The 21,462-nt window shown below is 43.4% G+C and overlaps 1 protein-coding gene across 3 annotated transcripts in view; it reads right to left on the reverse strand.

Annotated features, from left to right (window-relative positions):
• The window catches only part of TSNARE1 (t-SNARE domain containing 1), a 454,966-nt gene that overhangs the window by 339,433 nt on the left and 94,071 nt on the right, over positions 1-21,462 (reverse strand). For all 3 annotated transcript variants that reach the window (XM_068672755.1, XM_068672754.1, XM_068672756.1), the window contains one exon: positions 17,262-17,381. In XM_068672755.1, the coding sequence (XP_068528856.1) occupies positions 17,262-17,343 (82 nt within the window). In that variant the 5' untranslated portion in view covers positions 17,344-17,381. The remainder of the gene's footprint in view (positions 1-17,261; positions 17,382-21,462) is intronic.

Consider the following 21,462-nt stretch of genomic DNA (forward strand, 5'->3'; position numbering starts at 1 on the left):
GGAGTTTGGTCGTGTACATCTGCATCTGTACCGCTCTACACACTGGTGAAGAGCAACCCTGGCGTAAAGCAAGGATGCTGCTTAACCACGGAGCTAAAATCCCATGTGGAGCTTTCTGTCAAAGCCTGATCAGGACCTTAAGAGTGAAATAATTAATGCAGAACAAAGAACACACACTTCTGAGGCTGCAAGGCCAGAAAGGGAAACAGCAGCATCCTCCAGTCTCACATGAGGTAGATCACGAGCAGGGAAAAGTGTTAAGAGCCTAAAATATTAATTAAGTTAATAGTTTGGGATTTAAGGCAGGACATCAAACATGCCTGCTGTATTAAAATCTACCTGCGTGTGCCTGCTCCAGAATCCCTGAGCAAAATGATGTCATTTCATATGCAAGGACACGGGTTATGCTTTGCAGATTTCAATCAAGCAACTTCTCCCACTCTGCCGGGTCCTTTCCTAGCCCGGATGCAACAAGTTGGCCTTGAAGCATTACAATGAAGGCAACATGGTCAGTATTTGATCCTGTGTAAAAGTAATCACCAGGAATACCAGAAGATCGTTTATAAATGAACACCCTGCTTTGCCACATTAGGGTCTTATTCTCCCCAAAACATAATCCATTCAAAACCTGCTCATGAGGGCTCACAAACAGCCCCGAGATAAATCCCTGACGAAGGTGCAGAGGAGGTCTCCTGCACCTGCTTTGTTATTCATTGATAAGCCCCCAAGCAGGTACTGCAAACACTTCTGCACGAGATTTTTGTATGTATCTCATCCCTAAATTCATACAACGCCATTCTACACACGCTGCTTTTTGTTGGTTTTTCTTTGTTGGTTTTGTTTTTATCCTGGTTGCCCTTCCACAGCACCTTCCAGCAGAGAATTTAGAAACACCTTCAGAAAACTTTCCCCCGTACAAAACTTCTCATAAGGCAGCCCAGGTATAATACAAGATCTGCACCAACAGACCACATCAGAAATTCATTTATTTTGATACCTGGCCCCAGGACCTAAAGAGAAGCTGCAGAAATCAGAAATGGAGAGAGAAACTACATGGGAATGGTCTTAAAGACCCCGTTTTTAGGAGTTTTTAATACCCTAAAGCAAAAGGGTCTAATCTCCCTCTCCCTCTCTGTATATATTCTTGGGGGCCACATAAATAGTTTGTGTTTCTTTGAGCTTGGATGAACTTCTGGCCATGGCAATCTCCTCCCAAAGCCACCCTTGGCATCACCAAGATGGACTGGTGGTCCTGCACATGGCCACGGCTTGCTCTCGCTCTGTGGTTTCACAGTGGGAAGGCACCAAAACCCCTACTCCTACCCTTGTGGATGTGCTGACCCTCATCCTGAACTGATGACAACCACATTTCCATAAAAAATGAGCTAAACACCCGAATTTGTGGTGTCTGCGGGTGCCAGTAGCCATTTCACCTTAACTTTGATATAGCTGGGACTGGAAACATCCTCCTTAAAAAAATGCAAAGCGTTTAGCCTGACAGAACATCCAAATGCAGAATTAGTTTAAAGCTTTCCCTAAAGTACTGATGTTCGAAGAGTAGTTATCATGTATATTAAAAAAGGAAAAGTAGAAAAAAGATGCAAAAGGACTTCTCCATTACAGCATACCAACCTTCCTTTATTTTTCAGTGCTTGCATCTCCCAGCCTGGAGACACTCACTTCTCCTCCCAGAAGACAAGGCCAATATCCTGATCTATTTTTTGACCTTCTAAATCTGAGCACAGGCAGAGGAAGCTGAGCTCGAGCTGACTGGGCAGCATTCACATGCTGCAGACCAGTAAGCAGCACTGCAATACAGAAACTCTGGTCTGGTCCCAAGCTCACACTAATCACCACGTTATTTCTCGGTGCTCGGCTCCCGTATAACCAAATTCTGTCCGTGCCTTTTGCTGCAAAGCCTCTCGTTCACAGCTAGGTGTTTCTGTAAAGCCATGGATGAGATAAAACTGATCTTGGCCACTGGGGGTCATTAAAAGGCCTGACAGAGCTTCCTCACAGGAACTGAGGCACTTTTTATGCTGGAATCTCAAATTTTTGCTCTTCTAAGTATTTCTCAGGACCTCTGCTTCACAACCTGCTAGGGCCAGCAGCTGCTGAATCGCCTTCATTTTTCTGCTCTATTTAGAGGTTTCCTCTCCGTGCCTTCTAAACTTACAAGGTCTGACACAGTCATTGTTCAACTGAAGATTAACACCTAAATACCATCCTGGCCAAATCACTATGCCTTTATAAAGGGCGAGAGAGGAAATACAACAGCATATGAAGTCTCCCAGCCCTTCTGCTCATTTCCTGCCCACCTTCCTACCTGCAGATGCAATGGGAAAACCTCCTCCATGGGAATGGAGACAACCTTCTCCTCTCTTGAGAAAACAAGATGCACATGAAGATACTTGATTTATTGAAGGTTGTCCAGTGAATCATGGCCATGGCCCACTTTGTACACGTGAAAGCACAAGTCAACGAACTACCCAGTAAACACCACGTTTAGCATTTCTACACAGTTTCATGAGAAATACTCACAACAACCTTGGCCAAGATGACTCTCTCTGGAGGAGAGCAAAGCCCATATACTTCAGCAGGCACACTGAGAAGAAAATCTATTTGCAGTGTTAAAATGTGCCACACTCCAAACAACACCGATGACACATTATCTCCTTGTGGCACGGGCTTCAAGGTATGTCCATAAATTACCCCTACACGAGGTGTAACACGGCACAATCCATCTAAGCCTACTCGTAGTGGTCCCCATCTTCAACCAGAAATTAAATGGATGTCCTAAAACTGGACAACTTCAGTGCTCGTTTCAACACAGGGAAGGGTTTGTTTTGGTGGTTGAGGATTTCCGTACCCACCCTTCCCGTGGAAGCTCACAGCCAGAGCTCGCTCCAGGCCATTGGAGATTAATAGTTGGGTTTGAGCACAAAGCCTTTCCGCAGTGTGCACCAAGGAGGAGGCGAACATAAATATGCTCGTGCCAAAGCAGGGTAAGAATTTATACAGCACTGTAAAACAATGTCACTGCCTTCACTTCAGGAAACCTGGCCAAGAAAAGCAGAACAGGCAAGTGAGGAGAAAGGGCCTGAGAGAAGGGGGAGAAAATAATAGAATAAAATGAAAAAAATATATATATTTTTGGAAACATACAAACGAAACAAAAACAAACAGAAAAAGCGAGTCCCTGCTGTGCGTAAATTGATGGATGTGGAGGCTGGGGGACTTTTAGAAATAATTAGGAAAGACAGAGATGGCAAATCAAGCAGAAGACCCAGCATTTCTCCCCCAAAGCATGCTAGCTTTTGTATTTAGCCAACAAGAGGAATTCACAGCATGCTATGGGAGCACTATTCCAGCAGCTGAGGAGAAAGATCTGTTGCTGACTGGGAATCCCTTCTGCCTGACTCACAGCCACCCTGATGGAAATGCCAAGGAGGAGAGAAGATACCAGGAGTGCTCGTAAGCCTTTTGATTATTGAAGAGAGGCACTGTCACTGGGTAGTGTGATGCTGGCCTTCTCCTTGTCTTGAAGAGAGGCACTGTCACTGGGTAGTGTGATGCTGGCCTTCTCCTTGTCCCATCTCAGCTCAGCTTTGAGGAGGTCTCAGATGCGCTTCGAAGAAGTAAAATGCTGCAGTAAAACAGAGGTGGACCAAGGGGAATAGGATGTTCAACCAGAAACCAGAAGCAAAAGGGTTGGAGAGCAGAACCAGGACAAGCAGTCTTCTTCCCGACAGATATATAGTGGTAAATATGGTGGTATTTTATCAAAAAAAGAAAAAAAAAAAGGTCAAATTTGGGGGTATGGAGGAAGAAGAACCCTTGACATAAGACACACTGATAACTCAACATCCCTCATCTCTTTGGAGAGATGCCAGGCATCCCTCAGATCCAAAGGAGTTCAACTCTCTGATCTCCAGCAAGTTCAGTCTCCCAGAAGGAAACTTTTTTGCAAGAGTGGCTGTTTTCTTATAAATCTTGTATATAAGGATAAACTTTTTCTCACAGTCAGGATGATAACAAGGCTTGGTTTCTTCTTCTCCAACACTGATGAGCAATAAGTGTGAAAACTCCATGAAGAAAAAAAAATCTCTGTGAAAATACTGAAATTCTGCTAACAAACTCCAAATTAAAAAATATATATATATGAATAGACACACTTTATTTTAACAGTAAGACTATAAAAGGAGAGGTGTGAAATAACAGTACAACTAAAACCTCCAAATTGCATTTCAAAAGCATACTTACATATTCGTATACATACACTACAAATGCATACCCCTTAGGTAGATATATGTGTACTTTTGGCCATTTTCTATACAGCTTTAGCCATTTTTTTATTAGATCCTGGCTTGATATTATCTATGTATTGTTCAAAACCACAAGCAGGCTACTGTCTTGTTGGTAAAGCAGTGCAGGAAAAGAAGCAGATCATTCCTCCTTCCCAACCTGCTTAACTCTTACTGTGCTTGCAATAAATCCGAAATACTGGCTACTACATGATTGCAATAAACCTTTTTTTGCACCATTTTGTCATAAACTCAAGTTCTTTGCAAACTGTACTTTATAGCAAACCCTCTTTATAAATCTGTGCCTTCTAACTTTTTACAGAAGTGAAAATAATAATAATAAAAAAGAGATCAGTGGGAAAAAGCAATACGGAAGTCTCATTTTCCTCAATTCATCACTGCAGTTGCCTCCATATATGTGGACAAGTACAGTAGCTTTGAAATTTTAATGCACCCAGCACTGACTGTCCTCCTTCAAAACCTCTTATCTTGGGGAACTGGATTCCCTATGGTCTTGCCTCCGTGTAACTTCACACACAACAGATTAATTTCCCAAATTCACTGCAATGTGCTAATCCCAATCTTAAAAGACGGATTTATGACTTTTAAAAAATCTTCTTCATATAGCTTTTAGTCCTTTTACTTCAATGGCTGTGTCTCTACTTCTATTTCTGTAACTGTATCTGTGTTAGGAGAGGAGAAGGAATAGAGGATAAATAGAATTTTATGCAGCGTGGCTGTGGTCAGCTCTTCAGTCTGCTTCTGTTCTCCACTAAGGCCCTGAGCAAAGTATTTCAGAAAAAAATAAAAATCCATACCTAATTAAACAAAGTCCCTGCATGTGTCTTCACAATGAGCTTTTGTATCCAAATCTATCAGAATATCTTGGTCTCTCTGGAAACTCAGTCCTAAATCTCACTGGGTAAAGCTTTCAAAGCAATGAACAGCCAAAACATAAAAATATTTCAGGGCACTGAACCCAATTTCAGCACATTTTTGTGGATTTAGGAGCTCTCAGGTTTGACTGGCAACAGAACAGCCTTTGGTCAAAGGACTGTATTTCAAGAGGTCCTTAGAAGCCTTCCAGAGCACAAATGGGCCTTGGACTATCAACTCCCATATCTGTACCTCCACCATCAAGTACCTGGAGACCTGTGAAAGCTGACCTCAAGGGCGTTTCTGAAAATGGGGTATGGGCTTTAAAAATCTCACTTTGAATATGTTAAACCCACTACTGTAGTTCCCAACCCAAGTCACAAGAATTATCAGCTGCCTTCCCCCCCTTTCAGTGTGCTGCAGGCTTAATTCCCATTAAAAATATGAGATTTAGTATTACTTAAAACATGTTTAATATACTTAGGATTTGTTCATATAGAAAAAATAATCATCACCTTGCTGTGGGCCTCAGCAGCCACAGAAAGGTAAGAAACATGGACATCCAACTCATGTGCTTCCACTTAATGCATCTAAAGATGTTGCATGAAGCTTGTCCCAGTGCCTGACCACCTCTGGGTGCAGAACCTTTCCCTAACCCCTAGCCTGACCCTCCCCTGTCCCAGCTCCATGCCGTTCCCTCGGGTCCTGTCGCTGTCCCCAGAGAGCAGAGCTCAGCGCCTGCCCCTCCGCTCCCCTCATGAGGGAGCTGCAGGCCGCCATGAGGCCTCCCCTCGGCCTGCTCTGCCCTGGGTTCAACAAACCAAGGCACCTCAGCCTCTCCTCATACATCTTTCAATCTAGACCCTTCACCATTTTTGTAGCCTCCTTTGGACACTCTTTAATAATTCTTTCTTTCTTATATTGTGGTGCCCAGAGGAGCCGAGCTCCTCCTCACACAGCACGTTTCAAAGGTACGAATCATCCCAGTGCCATGTCTTGTGAGTCCCTCCTGCTTCTAAAGCAGCTGAGGGCATTATTTCCATGACGTCCAACCCAGTTACCACTATGCAGAGCTGGATTCAGGCTGGCACATCAGTTCGGCCAGTCCTTAGGTGTGTTTTGAGTTCAAAGCTGATGACGACTGTCACCTGGGAATCATGCTGTGTGCTGCCAAGTGGAGATGTGACACGCAGTGCTGGCCACTGCTCTGCTGGCCATCTGGTGAGATGGCAGTGTGCCCAGCTAGACGCGTGGGTCTTTGCCAGGGACAAAAGGACCAAGTTTTCCAGATAGACTAAGCCTGGTTAAAACTAAAAACAGCACCTTTGCCTACAGAAGCTGCTCTGTGGTTTAGAAGAACTGTGGACATTTCCCAGAGTGACGAGACAGCCCCATGAGACTGAAGACTGGGACAAGGATGACAGTGGCAAATTATCTTGAAACAAGTAGTGTCCATCTGACACTGACCTCTGAAAGTATGTGAAAAAGCAGGATTTTCTCTTAAAAAATATTTGAGACACGAAACATCTCAGAAAGGGATGGAAAACAAAGAGTAAAATGCATGTACTGCTCAGAATGTCATGACAAAAAGTTGTGAGAGACCCAGGCCCTGCTCTTCACAGCTTAAAAACTCATTACTGAAAGCATTATCTATGGTTCTTAAGAGTGTCTTCAAGTCTTCAAGACCGGTTCTCCAGCCCTGATGTCTATGTGTGCTGAAGCTGTATGCTGAAGGGCAATAACTGCCCTACTTCATCCTCCAACTGCTTCATTTCCAGTGAGGCCAAGGAAAGAAGTTTAAGGCAAGTCACAGTGTCCTTGATGACAACCTATACCAAAATCCCACAGCCATATGAAAGAAGAAATACCACTTTCTTCAAGTGCCTGTCCAGACTAAAAAAAAACATTTGGGAAGTGGAGAAGAGCATCAAAGAAGGTAGCTGTTAACCAGTTCTGCTAAAGGATGAGAGAGGAAAACCCCATCACAAACACAGCGCGATAAAGCACAAGGAGAATATCTCAGAATCATCTTTATTTTAATCAAGCTGCTGGCAACTTAAGCTATAATAATAATAATGTAAAAGCGGTACTTTCTCTGAGATGGTGTCCCAAAGTTGTCTTGTTGCTCACTAACAGAGACTCTCCCCTTGCCCAAGATGCGGCTCTGGAGTGGAGGAAAGGGTACCTGCTAGAAAGTTTGCCTTATCAAGGACTTCCTTTAAAATGTAAAAGCAAATTTACACCTTGTTGGGTTGCTACTGTGCAGATGTTCAAAAATCCCAGCAGCAAAGCTTGTGTGCAGTTCTGAAGGATGAGCCCAGGACAGAAGCAGCTCAGCTTAAAGCACGACCAGCAGATGACAGCAAGCCCTATGAATCACAAGACGAGAAACTGCAGTCACTAAAGCCATCCCTGTTTTTAGGGAATAATCAGGATCTAAAAGCAACTCCAGTGTGGTGGGGTGAAAAAGATGGAAAATCTGCAATCCAGCACTTGCAAAATATTACAGTATGCACAAACAGCTTAGGATAGAAAGACTCCCCATCTCGTCTGCTAGCACTGTAGAGCTGACTCATTTGTTCAGCTCTTGGATTGAAAATAAGCTGATTTCATTCAAATCTTACAGAGCAACCAGAAGGACAAGCCTTCACGGTGCCTTTTGGAGCAGAATTAAATTTCAGGCTTCACTTCCACCAAAAATAACCCGTGCTTGCATAGCTGTGGAGCTCTGGAAAGCTGGAGAGGTGAGCAGTTAGGACTGTCTGAAAAGCACAGCTCTACTGCAAATTTACAAACTCTGCTCTACTACTACTTTACAAAATAGTGTTCATCCAGGGATGGTCCCAGCACCCTGTATGGCTGATTCAGCACAAGGGGCAAGCAGAAGAGTTGTCCAGTTTACATATGAAACCAACCTTGTGCTGTTTTCCCAGCTAAGTTCACTGCTTTTGGTCATTTATGTGAAAATCAGCAGGATTTTGGTTTATTCGTCCTTCTTCGCCCTCTCTTCTCCAGCTTGGAATCAGCAAGCAATGGGAAACTGGTATTATAAATACCTATGCAGCCACTTGCACACCTCAAAATCTATGCAAACTGCTTCTTCTATCCTTCTACAACTGCCTGCACGACTCTCATTACCTTCAGTTACACCAGAAGTTACTAAAGGTGCTCATGAATCCCAACCATAAATACCCAGGTCTAACAGAGAAAATTCAGGGGAGATTTGCAATATGCACATCCTAACATCCAATCTAAAATCCCTCCTTGCTCCTAAGTGCTTTCCATCCAGACTAAATCGCCCTAATCCCCAATCTACCTGCTTACATCTGTCGAGTCCTTCCTCACTGTTGATCTTTCATCCCTGCCCACTTCTAGCTGCCAGCATCTGTCTCCAAGCAAACATCAGTGTGGAAAAAGAGAGAGTTAGCAATGACATCTCTGGAGTGACAGCCCGGATAAAAGCTTTATTCTTCCCTTTCTGTTCAGCCCAAATTCTTTTTGTGTCACGTACATGTTGGTGTCAGCTGTGTCCACCCCTCATAATGGATAGAGGTGAGTTTGTGTACTTTCTGCAGAAAAATACATCCTTACCTTTAGGTTTCAGAACAGCTATCCACCAGCATGGTATTTCAGTACCGACATAAATCTTCATTCCCCATTTTGCTGGCAGGAGCAAATATTAAAAACTCCAGTTGGGTCTTCAAAAAAAAAAAAAGGCACAGAGAGAGAGAGAGGAGGATAAAGTGTGTTCTAATAGATTAGGACAGACATATTCTCCATCCTTAAAATTTTAAAATTTTAATTAATTAGGTAATACGAAGCAGCAGGAAGGGAATGGGACAAGAATACAGGTAAATTGAGAGATTTGCACAAGAGTGATAGCAGATGTGGTCAAGACTCGGAAGCTCATGACTTCAAGTCCAGAACATCAAAATTTAAAAAGGTATTCCCCTCATGTCAAAAAAAAGTGTTCCTCATTCAGTAGTGAAAGCCAGTGGTCTGCAGCTCCCAGGCTCAGTATTTTGGACAGGAAAGAAATAGGAATCTGCTTGTCAAATGGAGATTATTTCCAGCATGTGTAATATTACAATAGATTGACTGTTAGGTACCAACTAAGTCTAAAACAAATTTGTGGTTTTCCACTATAAAATGCATACCGTAGCTCTCTATTATAGAGAGGTAAATAATGACATAACCTTATTTATAAGAGAAGAGCTGATGAGAAACCTTTCCAACAGGGTCCTGTGGGGTAGGCACGGATGCACTGGTCATGTTCAGGTGCCTTGTCCATCTGTCCATCCACCAGTCTGTCCATCCATGCTCACTTGCTCAGTGGGACTTTTTGCTGGATAACAGCACCATCATTACCAATTACATGCCTTTTTTATTCCCCTTCTTTTTTTTTTTTTCCCCTAACACTAGACATAAGTACACTCCAACCTGGGAAATACACTGAGCTCCATCTCACCCGCTTCACTCTGCAGCACCCACTTTCCATATTACAACAGCACAGGTAGCACAGGTCAACTTTTCCCTTTTTAAACTTTACCCCAGGGTTCAGATTATTTGGATTTGATCACTCTCACTGCCAGAACCCCAGATAGAAATTCTGCAATAATAAAAAAGATGTCCCTGAAGCAACACTGCTTTAACAGAATATTATTAGCCGGATATAAAGTTTGCTTTGCAGCCCACAATCAGAGTTTAGCAGTTCACAACCAGCAAGGCACAGTGGAGGTAAATGCGTGGACCTGATGCCTGCCCCAGCAGGGCTCAAAGAGAAACGCTGAGGTAGCATCACCTCATCTGTGCTAACAACCTGCGCTGTGCAAATGTCTGATTCACACCCGGGAAATGTCTGGGACCAAGCAAAACCATGCCAGGTGCTATTTTAGCTCTACTTTCAATGCTCAGTAATTTCCATTCCCAAATTTGCTGGGGCTGCTACAGCAGTAACAGAGGAGACAGAAGAAACACGTGGTCACCCTTTGCACATTCATGTCCTTGTGCTGACCCAACCTAAGACAGGTCAAGCCGAATTGCATTCCAACCTCACTTGGTTTCCTGATGTGAACATACAAATGAGAAATGGAAAGACCTTCTAGCAAGCTGTAAGGGCAGCAAGAGCTGCCAGCACCTTCCAGAGAACAGGACAAGGAATGCAATGAGTGGATAAACCTGTGCCAGCAGTGCCAGCCTGCTCCTGGATGCCACTTTTCCAGTGGGATTTCCATCAGGTACAGACAAACTAACATAAAAGGTCACAGGAGGAATCTGCTGCTGCACACAATTCCATTCCAGCTGGGTGTCCTGCTTCAGGAAGACTTATTTGGAGGCAGAGTGCAAGAGAAATGGTTTCTGATCCAAGCATCTGATATTGCCAAGACACAAAATAGAGGCAAAGCACAGGGTGCAAGAGCAGAGCTACCCCAGAAAATATGAGGAAGGCTCAGAATGCTTGCAAGAATTTAGTAATGTAGCCAAGCAGTCACTTATGGCTTGTTGGACAAGGGCTCTACAGCAGACCACTCTGCTTTCCTAAGTAGAGCCATGATTTTGAGAGAGCTGGCAAACATGAATTAGATTGCACTGACAGGATTAGAGAAATCTCAGGAGCATCAGTATCTTCTTCAGGTCTGAACAGCTTAAACAAGAACAACTACAAACTTTCTGCAAAGTGACAGTTAAGGGAGAATGTTTAATTGTAAAGAAGTGCAAGTTTTAATAATTTTTTCTTTGCTTTTTTTGTGACACAAGTTAAAAAAAAAATGGTTCCTGGCTCTGCCAGAGCAACCAGAAGCAAAAGCACTGAGCTGTATTAATCTGAGGAGCTGAAACTAAAGCACAGGACAATCCTCTGCTCCAACATGGAAATGAATTCACCTGGAAAGATGTCCCAAGAGGACAGGCTCCTGGCCAGGCACCCACTAAAGGAACCACCAGCACCTTCATCCTGCTCTGCATTCTCCAGCAAGGTACCTACACCCATACGATGAACACACCAAGGGGAGAACATCTTCTTCAACTACTTCTAATTTGGCTGTAATCAAGTGGAAAATGGAGCAAGCTATTCTGAGAGGATGAGATGTTTAAATGCATTTCCAGCTGAACGCTGCCTGAGGACAAGATTGCGTGTTTGTTTTCTGGTTTTCCACTAAAGATTGGGAGCACCGGGATGATTTTCACATGGTTAAAATAAAACGGCTTTGCATGGCGAAGACTAGCAAATAAAACAGCTAGACAAAAAAAAAAAAAAAAAAAAAAAAAGTTTATCTTTACCCAGGAGTTTGTTTCTATTTTGTTTTGTTTCAACTGCTATGAGCTGGTCAAAGATTTCATTATTTACTTATTTATTTCAATGATGCTTTCTAGTGTTGCTAGTTATTTAAATAAATACATAACCACCTGACTTCCCTGATATACCAAGATTAGAGTGAAACATTTATTATAATGTTAAAATTGCCAGAAGGGAGAGGGCAGAGGTTTTCAAAACAAGCCGTTTCAAAGTTAATTCGTGTATCAAAGTTAATTCTCCTGGCAATTTGTTTTGCTATAAAACATGTTGTTCGTTATTCTTTAATATGTTTTCATATGTTTTGGCTTATTAATTCATTAAATCATTGCTAAGATCTCTAAGAAGTGGGTGTAAAACAGAGAATATCCCCTACATTGCCTCAAACTGGACTAAGGAAACAAATGTATAATGTTGGGAATATTGCACAATAGCACAGAAACAATACAAAACACTTCCTCTGTAGATGTTGTATGAGGGATCTTAAAGTTGTCTAGTGGGAGAGATCATCTTACGATTTTGAGTATTGTTTGCATCTAGATTTGGACCAGCACTTCATTTCAGGCCAATTAATGATTTGACTAATATGACACTTGAGCCCTCCAGATGTCTGCGTCCCTGTAAATTCAAGAAAATATGACAGGACCCAAGACTCAGAAGTGAAAATCAATCATTAAGACTCGCACAAACTTTTTAGACAGCATTTGACAAGCCATTTTATTTTCAGTCTTGTGTAAAATAGAAGACATACCACCTTCTTTACAGACCAGTGAGTAATTGGTGAGTAATATTTGTGAATTATCTACAAATGGCAAAAAAAAAAGGTGATCATTTTAACTCTGTCCTTTCATTCTATTCTTGATGGGACTCCATCTCAAACACACACTTTGGTTGTATCACTGGACGTGACCAAGTCACAATGCAATCATTCAGATTTAAAGGCTTTAACTTTAGTGGAAACAAACAAACAAACAAACAAACAAAAAACCTTTAATGTTGCATCAATCTAAAGTGCTGAGTTCTGTAAAATAAAACTAAAACGTGCCAAGACTTTATTCTTGCTTTGTTCCACCACTGTTAACTCTTTCTTCATACAATACTTTATACCAAGGAAGCTGAAGCTCATGGTTGGGTTCCTCATTGCTCCAGCGAGGAACATGCTATGAGCAGATTTTGATCATCTTCCACACCCTCTGGATAGCTCTGTACACTGCAGCAATGAGATATTTCAGTGTTCCTTTAACAAAGCACTGCAGGTATTGAAAGTCACTTGGGAAGTTTGTGCTAAAACAAAACCGTGCTCAGGTCCCAGTAAAGCAGAATCATTAACCACCTGCCTTCCGTTAATTGACCTCGGGGACTTGTTGCGTGTTTAGGAATCCAAGTGCTTCAGCACGCTGCAGGATCGAGATGCGGTGGATTCCTTCCCACGTTCTGCCATCAGACCTCAACCTACCTCAAGAGGGAGCAAAGGAACACGTGGTGGTCAGGCCACAATGCTGGTTTGTGCACCTGGCTTTGAGTTTTGTCTCCAGAACATCCACCCCAGCTTTGGCCATCGGTCCTGGGTCTCCATCAGAGCTCCTGCCCCATCCCCACCCCACCAAAGTGCCTACAACCGATGTGAAACCTCCTGCCCATGCAGCACTGTGACTTCACCATCCTGGAGGCAACCATGACCCTCAAGGTGTATTTTCTTCTGAACCACTTTCCAAAACTGCCAGGGAAAGAGCAAAATAGGATTGGACGGGCACAGAGAGGACAGCGGGATGGCCCAACCACTTGATGGGAGGGCAAAGAAAATTATAGACCCAATTCCTGGAAAAATATTAGCAGAAATTATATAACAATGAATTGCTAAGTATCACGATGATAATTAGGTGATAAATACCCAGCAAACGCTGCCAAGAACAAGGTGCACAGCCCAATCTAATTTCGTTCTCTGACAAGACAGGCAGCCTAGCAGAGAAGCAGGGAGCCGCATGTGCGATATATCTTGAGTACAACCCTGGCCAGTGTCCCGCATGAGATCTTCACGAGCAACCAACCAAAGAAAAAATAGTCTAGATGCAGTCACGGCAAAATTAAGCACTGACCCAATGCTCCCGTGAGCACACCTGGAAACATTACACCCCTGGAACATGAAATGACCTGTTCAAATCTGTCCTGTAATGGCCAGTGCACAGTAAGGTTAATAAAAACAGTATTAAAAAAAAAAACTGGCTTGTGGCATTTAGATTCAAGCCATTTGAATTCCCTGACCTCTGTGCCTCCCTGCACACAGCAGATTTTGTTCATTCTCCCCAGAAAAAGCCTGTTTTCGGAAGGATGGGTCTAATATGGCAGATGTTGCACACTTGAGAATTCAGAATTTAATTCCTACTGCTGCACGGCATTTAATCTCCATTTATTTCAGGTATCACTCATTACTTTAAAAAAAAAAATCTTTTGAAACACTTTTTTTTTTTTTTCATTCTCAGGTTTAAATCCCGGATATCCAGCAAAACCATTAAAAGCAGAATTTCAACCAGAGGTGCCCAACACCCAACTCTAACTCCCCATAAAGCTGCCTCTGGGATTCCTCCATAAAATTCTGCAAACTGACCCTGTGGATCTCGTTAATTAGGAAGGTTAACAAGGGCAACTGCCACAATGCCCAACAATGAGCTGGATCTCCATCCATCATCGCGGCAGCCCGGGGCCAGGGGAAGCGTTGCTGTCATTCTCATTTCCTCCATGGAGGAAATACAGCCAAGACAGACAGGTAAAGGCCACCCTCCTGGTAGTAATGTCTGTTTTTTTATTTTTAAAAAGCAAAACCTGAGGCCTCTTTGTTCTCTTTCATGAAATTAAAGGGTTCAGAAACCAAATCCCTGGTGATTTCTACTTTTTCCCCATCCTACTGTCTGACCACATAGTACGAAGAGCCTCCGGCTCCTGAGGTGAGCCGGGGCCACCGAAACCTGGTTGTAACTTCCATTTATTGCATTATTCAGTTTATTACAGAAAAGCTATTAAGCAGCAGCATCCCCAGCACTTCTGTTGTTGAAAGATCCCAGGGTTTTCTCTTCTATGCCCGAACATTTTCTGCTGAACCACATGCTACAGCACCTATCTGCAGGGATGCTGGTACTTTTTATTTATTTGTTTACTGGATAGAGCAAGAAGAAGAGTTTCAGAGCACACACCGAACGCGTCCATCGAGGTCTGCCCTGCTGTGAGCAGACATCCATACGGCAGCAGGAAGGCCACGGTCTTTTGTTCCAGCCATACCATGAGGTAATGCAGAGAGCAGTTTTTCTTAGCAAGGCAGTCATCCATCTTTGGGAAGCAGGAGGCATACGATGAGCTCTGCGTTGACCCTCTCCTGACACTTAATGACAATATTTGGGGATACTACAAGAGAAAACACTTGGTGTGTGCTACTCAGTCTCCCACAGCGAAGGGGCGTGGAGAGTTATTTAGGCTGAGATAGCTCATCTCTGGTTCAGACACACAGAAAGGAGAAAAGTTTCTTCGAGTTGCCCTTGGCCAAGGATACCAGCCTATTTCTTTTCAGAAATGCCCTTCTGCGATGGAATACAGCAAAGTGATGAAGTGCCTGCTCCAGCCTTGCAATCCCTTCCATAGCCAAGGGTCCCAGGTGGTGTTGAACAACTCCGTGACCAAGTTTTGCTCACCAGGAAAATCAGCCCTGGAGGACCTGGAAGACTTGGCCGTTGCATCACCACCCAAGGCCATGTGTGCGTGCACGGAGGGGAAGTTTCTCACCTCTGAGATGTGAGCTTACACATTAAAAGGCTCTGGACAGGCAGCTGAAATGGTTTCAAAATCATGGTCCTAAAAAACTGATATTTCTATGTCAGCTACTTCTTTGCAATCCACTGAGGGTTGTTCAAACAACGGGCAAGCTGGGCTTGATGTGGTACCTCATCAAATACTTAGGAAACATCTTGAATTATTCTCTGTATTTGCATTAAAAATAGTGATCATTTTGTACAGAACTGTAAGTATTCGTGTGTTTTGGGTGTTGTTTTTTTTCTTAATCCCAAACCACAATGTACTGAGATCCATCTTTTGCCTATTCCAGATTTTGATTCTCTTTTTGTATGGTTCTTTCGTTGTGCCCAAGCATCCCATTCTTCCTTGCTTTTATGCCTTTAATTTTGCCTTGTAGGACTGCCTAAAAATCACTATTTAAAACTGAACAGTCAACTCACACTTAATTCAATACCCTCTCCCTCTTCAAAGGGAAAAAAAGAAAAAAAGATAATTGCACCAAAACTCGTAAGAAAACACAAAACCACGAGAAACCTTTATGCTTCTTTTATAGATCCATCCAGGGGGAACAGCTATTTGCAAAACAATGAAACATTTCCCGAAGAATATTTGCAACCTTGACAACTTGGAAACCAAGTCAGGCTGCCTTAATGAACAGCACTGCTGAAACCAAAGGCAACATAAGAGAAGAGTGATGGTGATGCTTTTCCCAGGTTCAAAGCAGTAACAGACCGTGCTAGCAGTAACTTTGCCATACTGCAACGTCCCCTTTCCTGATGCTTCTGCAAAGGTCTGAACCCTCAGCTGTGTCTCTGTACCCTCACCCTGCTGTGCAAGCCAGACCCAGGACCAAAACTAAACACAAAAATATGCTCCAGCTCACATGGCTTGCTGAAAGTCAGGCTGCATTAAACCAGATCTGGCCCTACAGCAACTCCCTACCTGGACCAGGACATGGTGCAGTTGGAGATGTGGCCTTAACTGCCCATGCCCACGTGGGCTGGCTTCCATCCTTCTCGAACAATAGCTCAGAGGTGGACAGGATGAGACCTCCTTCCTATCCACCTCCAAGCACGAGCCAGCCCTGAATCAACAGGGAAAATGGCACACTTGCAGTGCCTAACACTAATTATTCTACCTACCATTCTTCTGGCAAAGGATGCCTCCTACAAGAAGAGGACACAGTAGATTCAATGACTTCGACACACCAAAGCAGGAGGTTATAATCATTAGCTGAGCCCTGTGTTACGGCAGTAACACTAGGAACATGCTTTTATGAAGCACGGCTTTGCCCTGTGCAGTGGAGACCATTTCATATACACAGGCTGACATCTGGATGCTTTTTTTCTTTCTACTTTAGCATTCCTGGAGTCTTTTGTGGGAAGGAGGGAACAGATAAAGGAAGTATGTCTGGCGTTCACTTAAAAACACCCCACAAAAACAGAATCTGCATTCATTTGCAAGTCGCTGTTTATGGTTTCAGCATTTCCTGAGCAAGTTTTTATCTCTTGTTGCCATGCTGGAGCACATTTTGCAGATTAAAGCAGCCTCCCCAGCAGTTAAGTTGTGCCCTGTGGAATCACAACCCTCTTCCCATTGCACTTCAGTCCATCTACTCCCATCATCAGAGCACCCACAACTAGCCAGAGAAGAACTGTTTGGACGAAATTCTGATGAGGAGAGACACAAACAGGTATAGAAAATGTGTTAAATTTATTTTCTTAATCCCTCAAAACACCTCCAAAATCTTCATCAGTATCGCTTTTCCATGGCAATTGGCAAGATACACTGAAACCTCAAGACCTGAGCATGGTCAGATGTTGTGCCTCATTACACAAATCAAACCCAACAAAAGTTTGGTTTTCACCAAATCCGGATCAGAAACAACCTCTGGAGATAGTCTGATATGTATACAACAGCCACACTGAACCTCATTCAGTAAAAACCTCATTTTTTTAAAAAAGAGGAAGTCTGGTAGAATGAATTACAGCAGGGGATCAGTACTTTACCAAGAGGTTGATAGCCTTGTCTCGAAGGGCCTCCAAATGGGTTCCTCCCAAATCCACTCCCATCAATGGATCCATAAGACATTTTCTAGATAGCAACGGATGCAGGGTTGTACTTTAAACCTAAGAGAACAGAGAAAAATACAAATGCAACACTGTTAGAATTCAGTTTAATCGTACTACTCTAGGTGGAGGCAAATGAAAAACCAAGGGCCTATCTCCAAACTTCAGGATGCCCAACCACAAAACAAAACACTAAAATCCAGGTTTCCTGGAACTACAGATGATCTTGGGGGTGACCAAGTCATTAGATCTCTCTCAACCTTACTTTCTCCAGTAATAAAGGGCAACGATTTATCTGTTTCAGCCATGTCTAGACTAATTCCTCGTTGTTCACAAAGTGCTTTGAGATCTAGAGATGGTAGGCATAGACTAGGCACTTGATCAAAACCAGGTAATGCTGTCTTCTGGAACATTATTGCTACAGAGCTGGTGAGGAGTCTATCCATCATACCACAGTCTCGATTAGCTCTCAAAAGAGACAGCTTGCTGCTGCATTGTAAGTTCCTGGACCTCTAGTATAAATATTTGAGCCAGGGTTATTTTTCCTTACTGGTTTAAAAAAGAAGAAAGGAAAAAAAAAAAAAGGAAAAAAAAAACAACAAAACAAAACAAAAAAAAAAAGCAGAAGCAGCGGTAGAAGCAGCAGATTGAAATCAGAAAAGCACTGGCCGAGGAAGGCTTCTCCCCCTGTTCCACTTCACTGTCTGCAGGCCTTGTCTCACCATGAGCCACAGACACCCTCGAGCAAAACATCAGGGTTCCACAACTTTAATATTAAATGTAGCCCAACACTAAGGCATGAAGGTGACAACAGCAAAGGAAGAAAACAGATAGATGTGCCACAACATAAAGGGCATGATGCAGGACCAAACCCAGCTGTCACTTCCTTTTCTCAAGGCTGGGAAAAAATGCCCCAAATAGGGAAAATCAGGAGGAAGAAGGTAGGGACTTAGTCAACAAAAAAAGGGCCCCTCCCGCACTTCACTCTCATTTTTAATTTCAGAGTTTCATAATTTTTAATAAATAAATAAATAAATAGATAGATAGATAAAAACTAACAATACTGCTGAGAAGAGCCAGACAGAGGATCTATAGGACTAAAAGAAGTCACTCACAATCCTCTCTTAATTGGGAAAGAAACCTAAAAGAGGGTGAAAGTGCATTTGCCTTGAGAGAACACGGGGTGGGAGCTGGATGTACCAACCAGCTAAATATGTTAAAAGTGGAGCAAATCCAGAGCACAGCTTCCCACCCAGCCTCAGCGCACTGCATACACATAATTGGGATCCGAGGGTGCCGGTACCTCTAGCATATAAATCCTACAGTTTAGGAAAACAGCCTTCAGTCAGCAATCGAAGTAAACAAGAGCAAAAGTTAAAAAAAAACACCTGCGAACCAAGGGTTACCAAGACACTAAACGACACAATAGCCAATCATGTCAAGAAGGTAAAGCCATGGTGGTGGTTTTAACCAGCCAGGCAGCCGAGCTCCACCACAGCTGCTCTGTCATTCCCTATCCTCAAAGCGAAAAGGGAGAAAATACAATGGGAAGGGCTCAAGGGTTGAGATGAGGACAAGGAGAGCAGTCACCAGTTATTGTGACAGGCTAAACAGACTCAGAATACGGAGATTAATGTCTTTTATTGCTTATGACTAACAGGCTAGAGCAATAAGAAACTAAAAGCAAACTAAAAACACTTTCCCCCCTTTCTTTCCTCTTCCACCTCCTCTTCCCAAGCAGTGCAGGGGAACAGGGAATGGGGGCTGCAGCCAGTCCCTGACGCTTCATCTCCGCTGCTCCTTCACGGTGTGGGCTGCCCACAGGCAGCAGCTCTTCAGGAACTGCTCCCACATGGCTCTGTCCCACGGGGTCCATCCCCCAGGAGCAAACTGCTCCACCACGGGTCCCCTACAGGCTGCAGCTCCAGCCCGGGGCCTGCTCCTGCGGGGGCTCTCCATGGGCCGCAGCCTCCTCCAGGCCACATCCACCTGCTCCACCGGGGGCTCCTCCACCCATGGGGGGGCTGCAGTGTGGAGATCTGCTCCATGTGGGACCCATGGGCTGCAGGGGGACAGCCTGCTCCACCAGAGGCCTCTCCACAGGCTGCAGGGGAACTTAGTCTGTGATGGACTTGGGAACATATCCTGCTTCTGCCAGGTCTCTTGTCAGCCCACAGCTACAACACTAACACAACCTCCACCGCAAATTGCATCCAAGACCTAGCAAGACCCTTACCTTCCACCTGGGAAAATAAGGGCACACAGAAGACAGTTACAGGAACAATTTTGGGCAGGGATAAGGTGTTATTTGCTTTATCTCTCAGTGCGGCTACAGATTAAACGTGCTATAAGCAGGGAAGGGGAACAATCAAACGGTTGGAAAACTGCCTCTACACAAAGGTTGATCCTGACCTATCCTTCCTTTTTACAGATGCACAAGGGGAAGCATATGGTGCCACAGCTTCCCCAAGGTCACATACAACAAATGCGGAGCAAAAGTCTACATCATGTTGTAAGATGACTTGATTACAACTGGGCAAGCGTTCGTTGGCAAACAGTGAATGTGTCTATTTTTTCCCCAACAGAGTGGCGTGAAAGGGGGAGAGGAGGAAGGCATTTACAGCACTCCAAATGTTTCGTGTTGATTTTTCATTTTCAAAGCATGTTTCCATTTTAAAACTTTTTCTCCCCGAAAAGGGAGAAAAAAGGAAAGAATTGAAAACAAAATATTTTGTTTTCATTTAACCAACCTTTTTAGAAACAACCACCTCCCACCCCATCCTACTAAGCCATTGAAATATCCCTTATTCACACAGCTCCAGAACCGCACTCCTACCCCATAGTACAGTATTCACAGAAAAATTTGAGAGCCGATCTGTACACCTTCCCTTTGATTGGCAATAAAAGCATTTCCCTCCCCATCCCCATGGCACCTCTCGATTCTTTTGTCTACAGCTCCTCAGGGAGGCTTGTCCAACTTACTGTGACAGGCAGGTGACTTGCTGTGAAGGCAGTTCATGCAAATTGGAACAAGCATTGCCTAACATACTAGATACAGAAAAAAAGGGAAAAAATAAGAGACTTGATCACAGCTTTATCCCATAACCTACAATGGGAATGAAAGAACCACACCCAAGCCAGACCAAAAGATTGTCCAACCCACCACAAATACGTATGTGCATTTTAATTACATGCAACCATTTATTGCTGTCCATGTCCTGTAGAAATCAATCACTCCGTATATTAGAAGGATACATGACCCCAAGAAATGGGTTGGTCTTTGTTTCATGGGCTGGGAAAGCTACTACCAGCAGGCAAACTTATTTAAGGAGTTTCCCTATGCTCTCCATTTACCAGGACGTTCAGGTGGCCAGCATTAGTAACAGAAGACAAAAAATAAATGGGGAGAAGATTTCAGCATGGAAGAGAAAAATAGGTTATAAAGCACTGTAAGCAACTTAGATGTTTGTTTTTTTATTATTATTTTTATTACTTTTTTATTATTTTTTTTTAAGTTAGGAGGTGCAAGACCAGCTGATGCTGGATAGATGAGCCTTCAAAGCAAATGCAAAGATACAAAAACACAGAAATGGGATATGGTAATAAAGAAAAGATAGGACAGAAAATAAATACTGAACTGCTTTTTCAGTAGGTCAGATCAATGTTTGCTACTGAACTGTCGTCCCCTCAGTACACAGATGACTTGGGGTGGGTAGGAGAAGAAGGAGCTCTTCGTAAATTGTAGCTTCCCAGTTTCATCCTGGAAGAAAAAAAAAGCTGAGCTCTCCAGTTTGCTCTTGGGTTTTTACATCTGTCATCAGGTGGATGAGTCTACAAACGTGTTTCTCATGAGGCACCAAGAGTGTCTTTTAGCCTATCTTTGCCTGAGGAATGCCACAGTTGCCACAAAGCGGCATGTTTCTATTTATTACTCAGCTCTGAAATACTAAAATCATGTAGTTTGGATAATAAATGCCTGGCATGAATGAGTGCTGGAGGTGGTGAGAGCAGCAGCACTCCAGCTCGACCACCACTTTGACGATGAAGAAGTGCTTTTGGGGGGGCTTCAGAAGTGATTCGTGATGACAAAACCTCCTTTTCTCGATGACCAACTAGAGACATTTTCTAAAGTTTTTAATCC

Source organism: Anas acuta, chromosome 2 (assembly GCF_963932015.1).
Source record: "Anas acuta chromosome 2, bAnaAcu1.1, whole genome shotgun sequence".
Classification (NCBI taxonomy): Eukaryota; Metazoa; Chordata; class Aves; order Anseriformes; family Anatidae; genus Anas; species Anas acuta.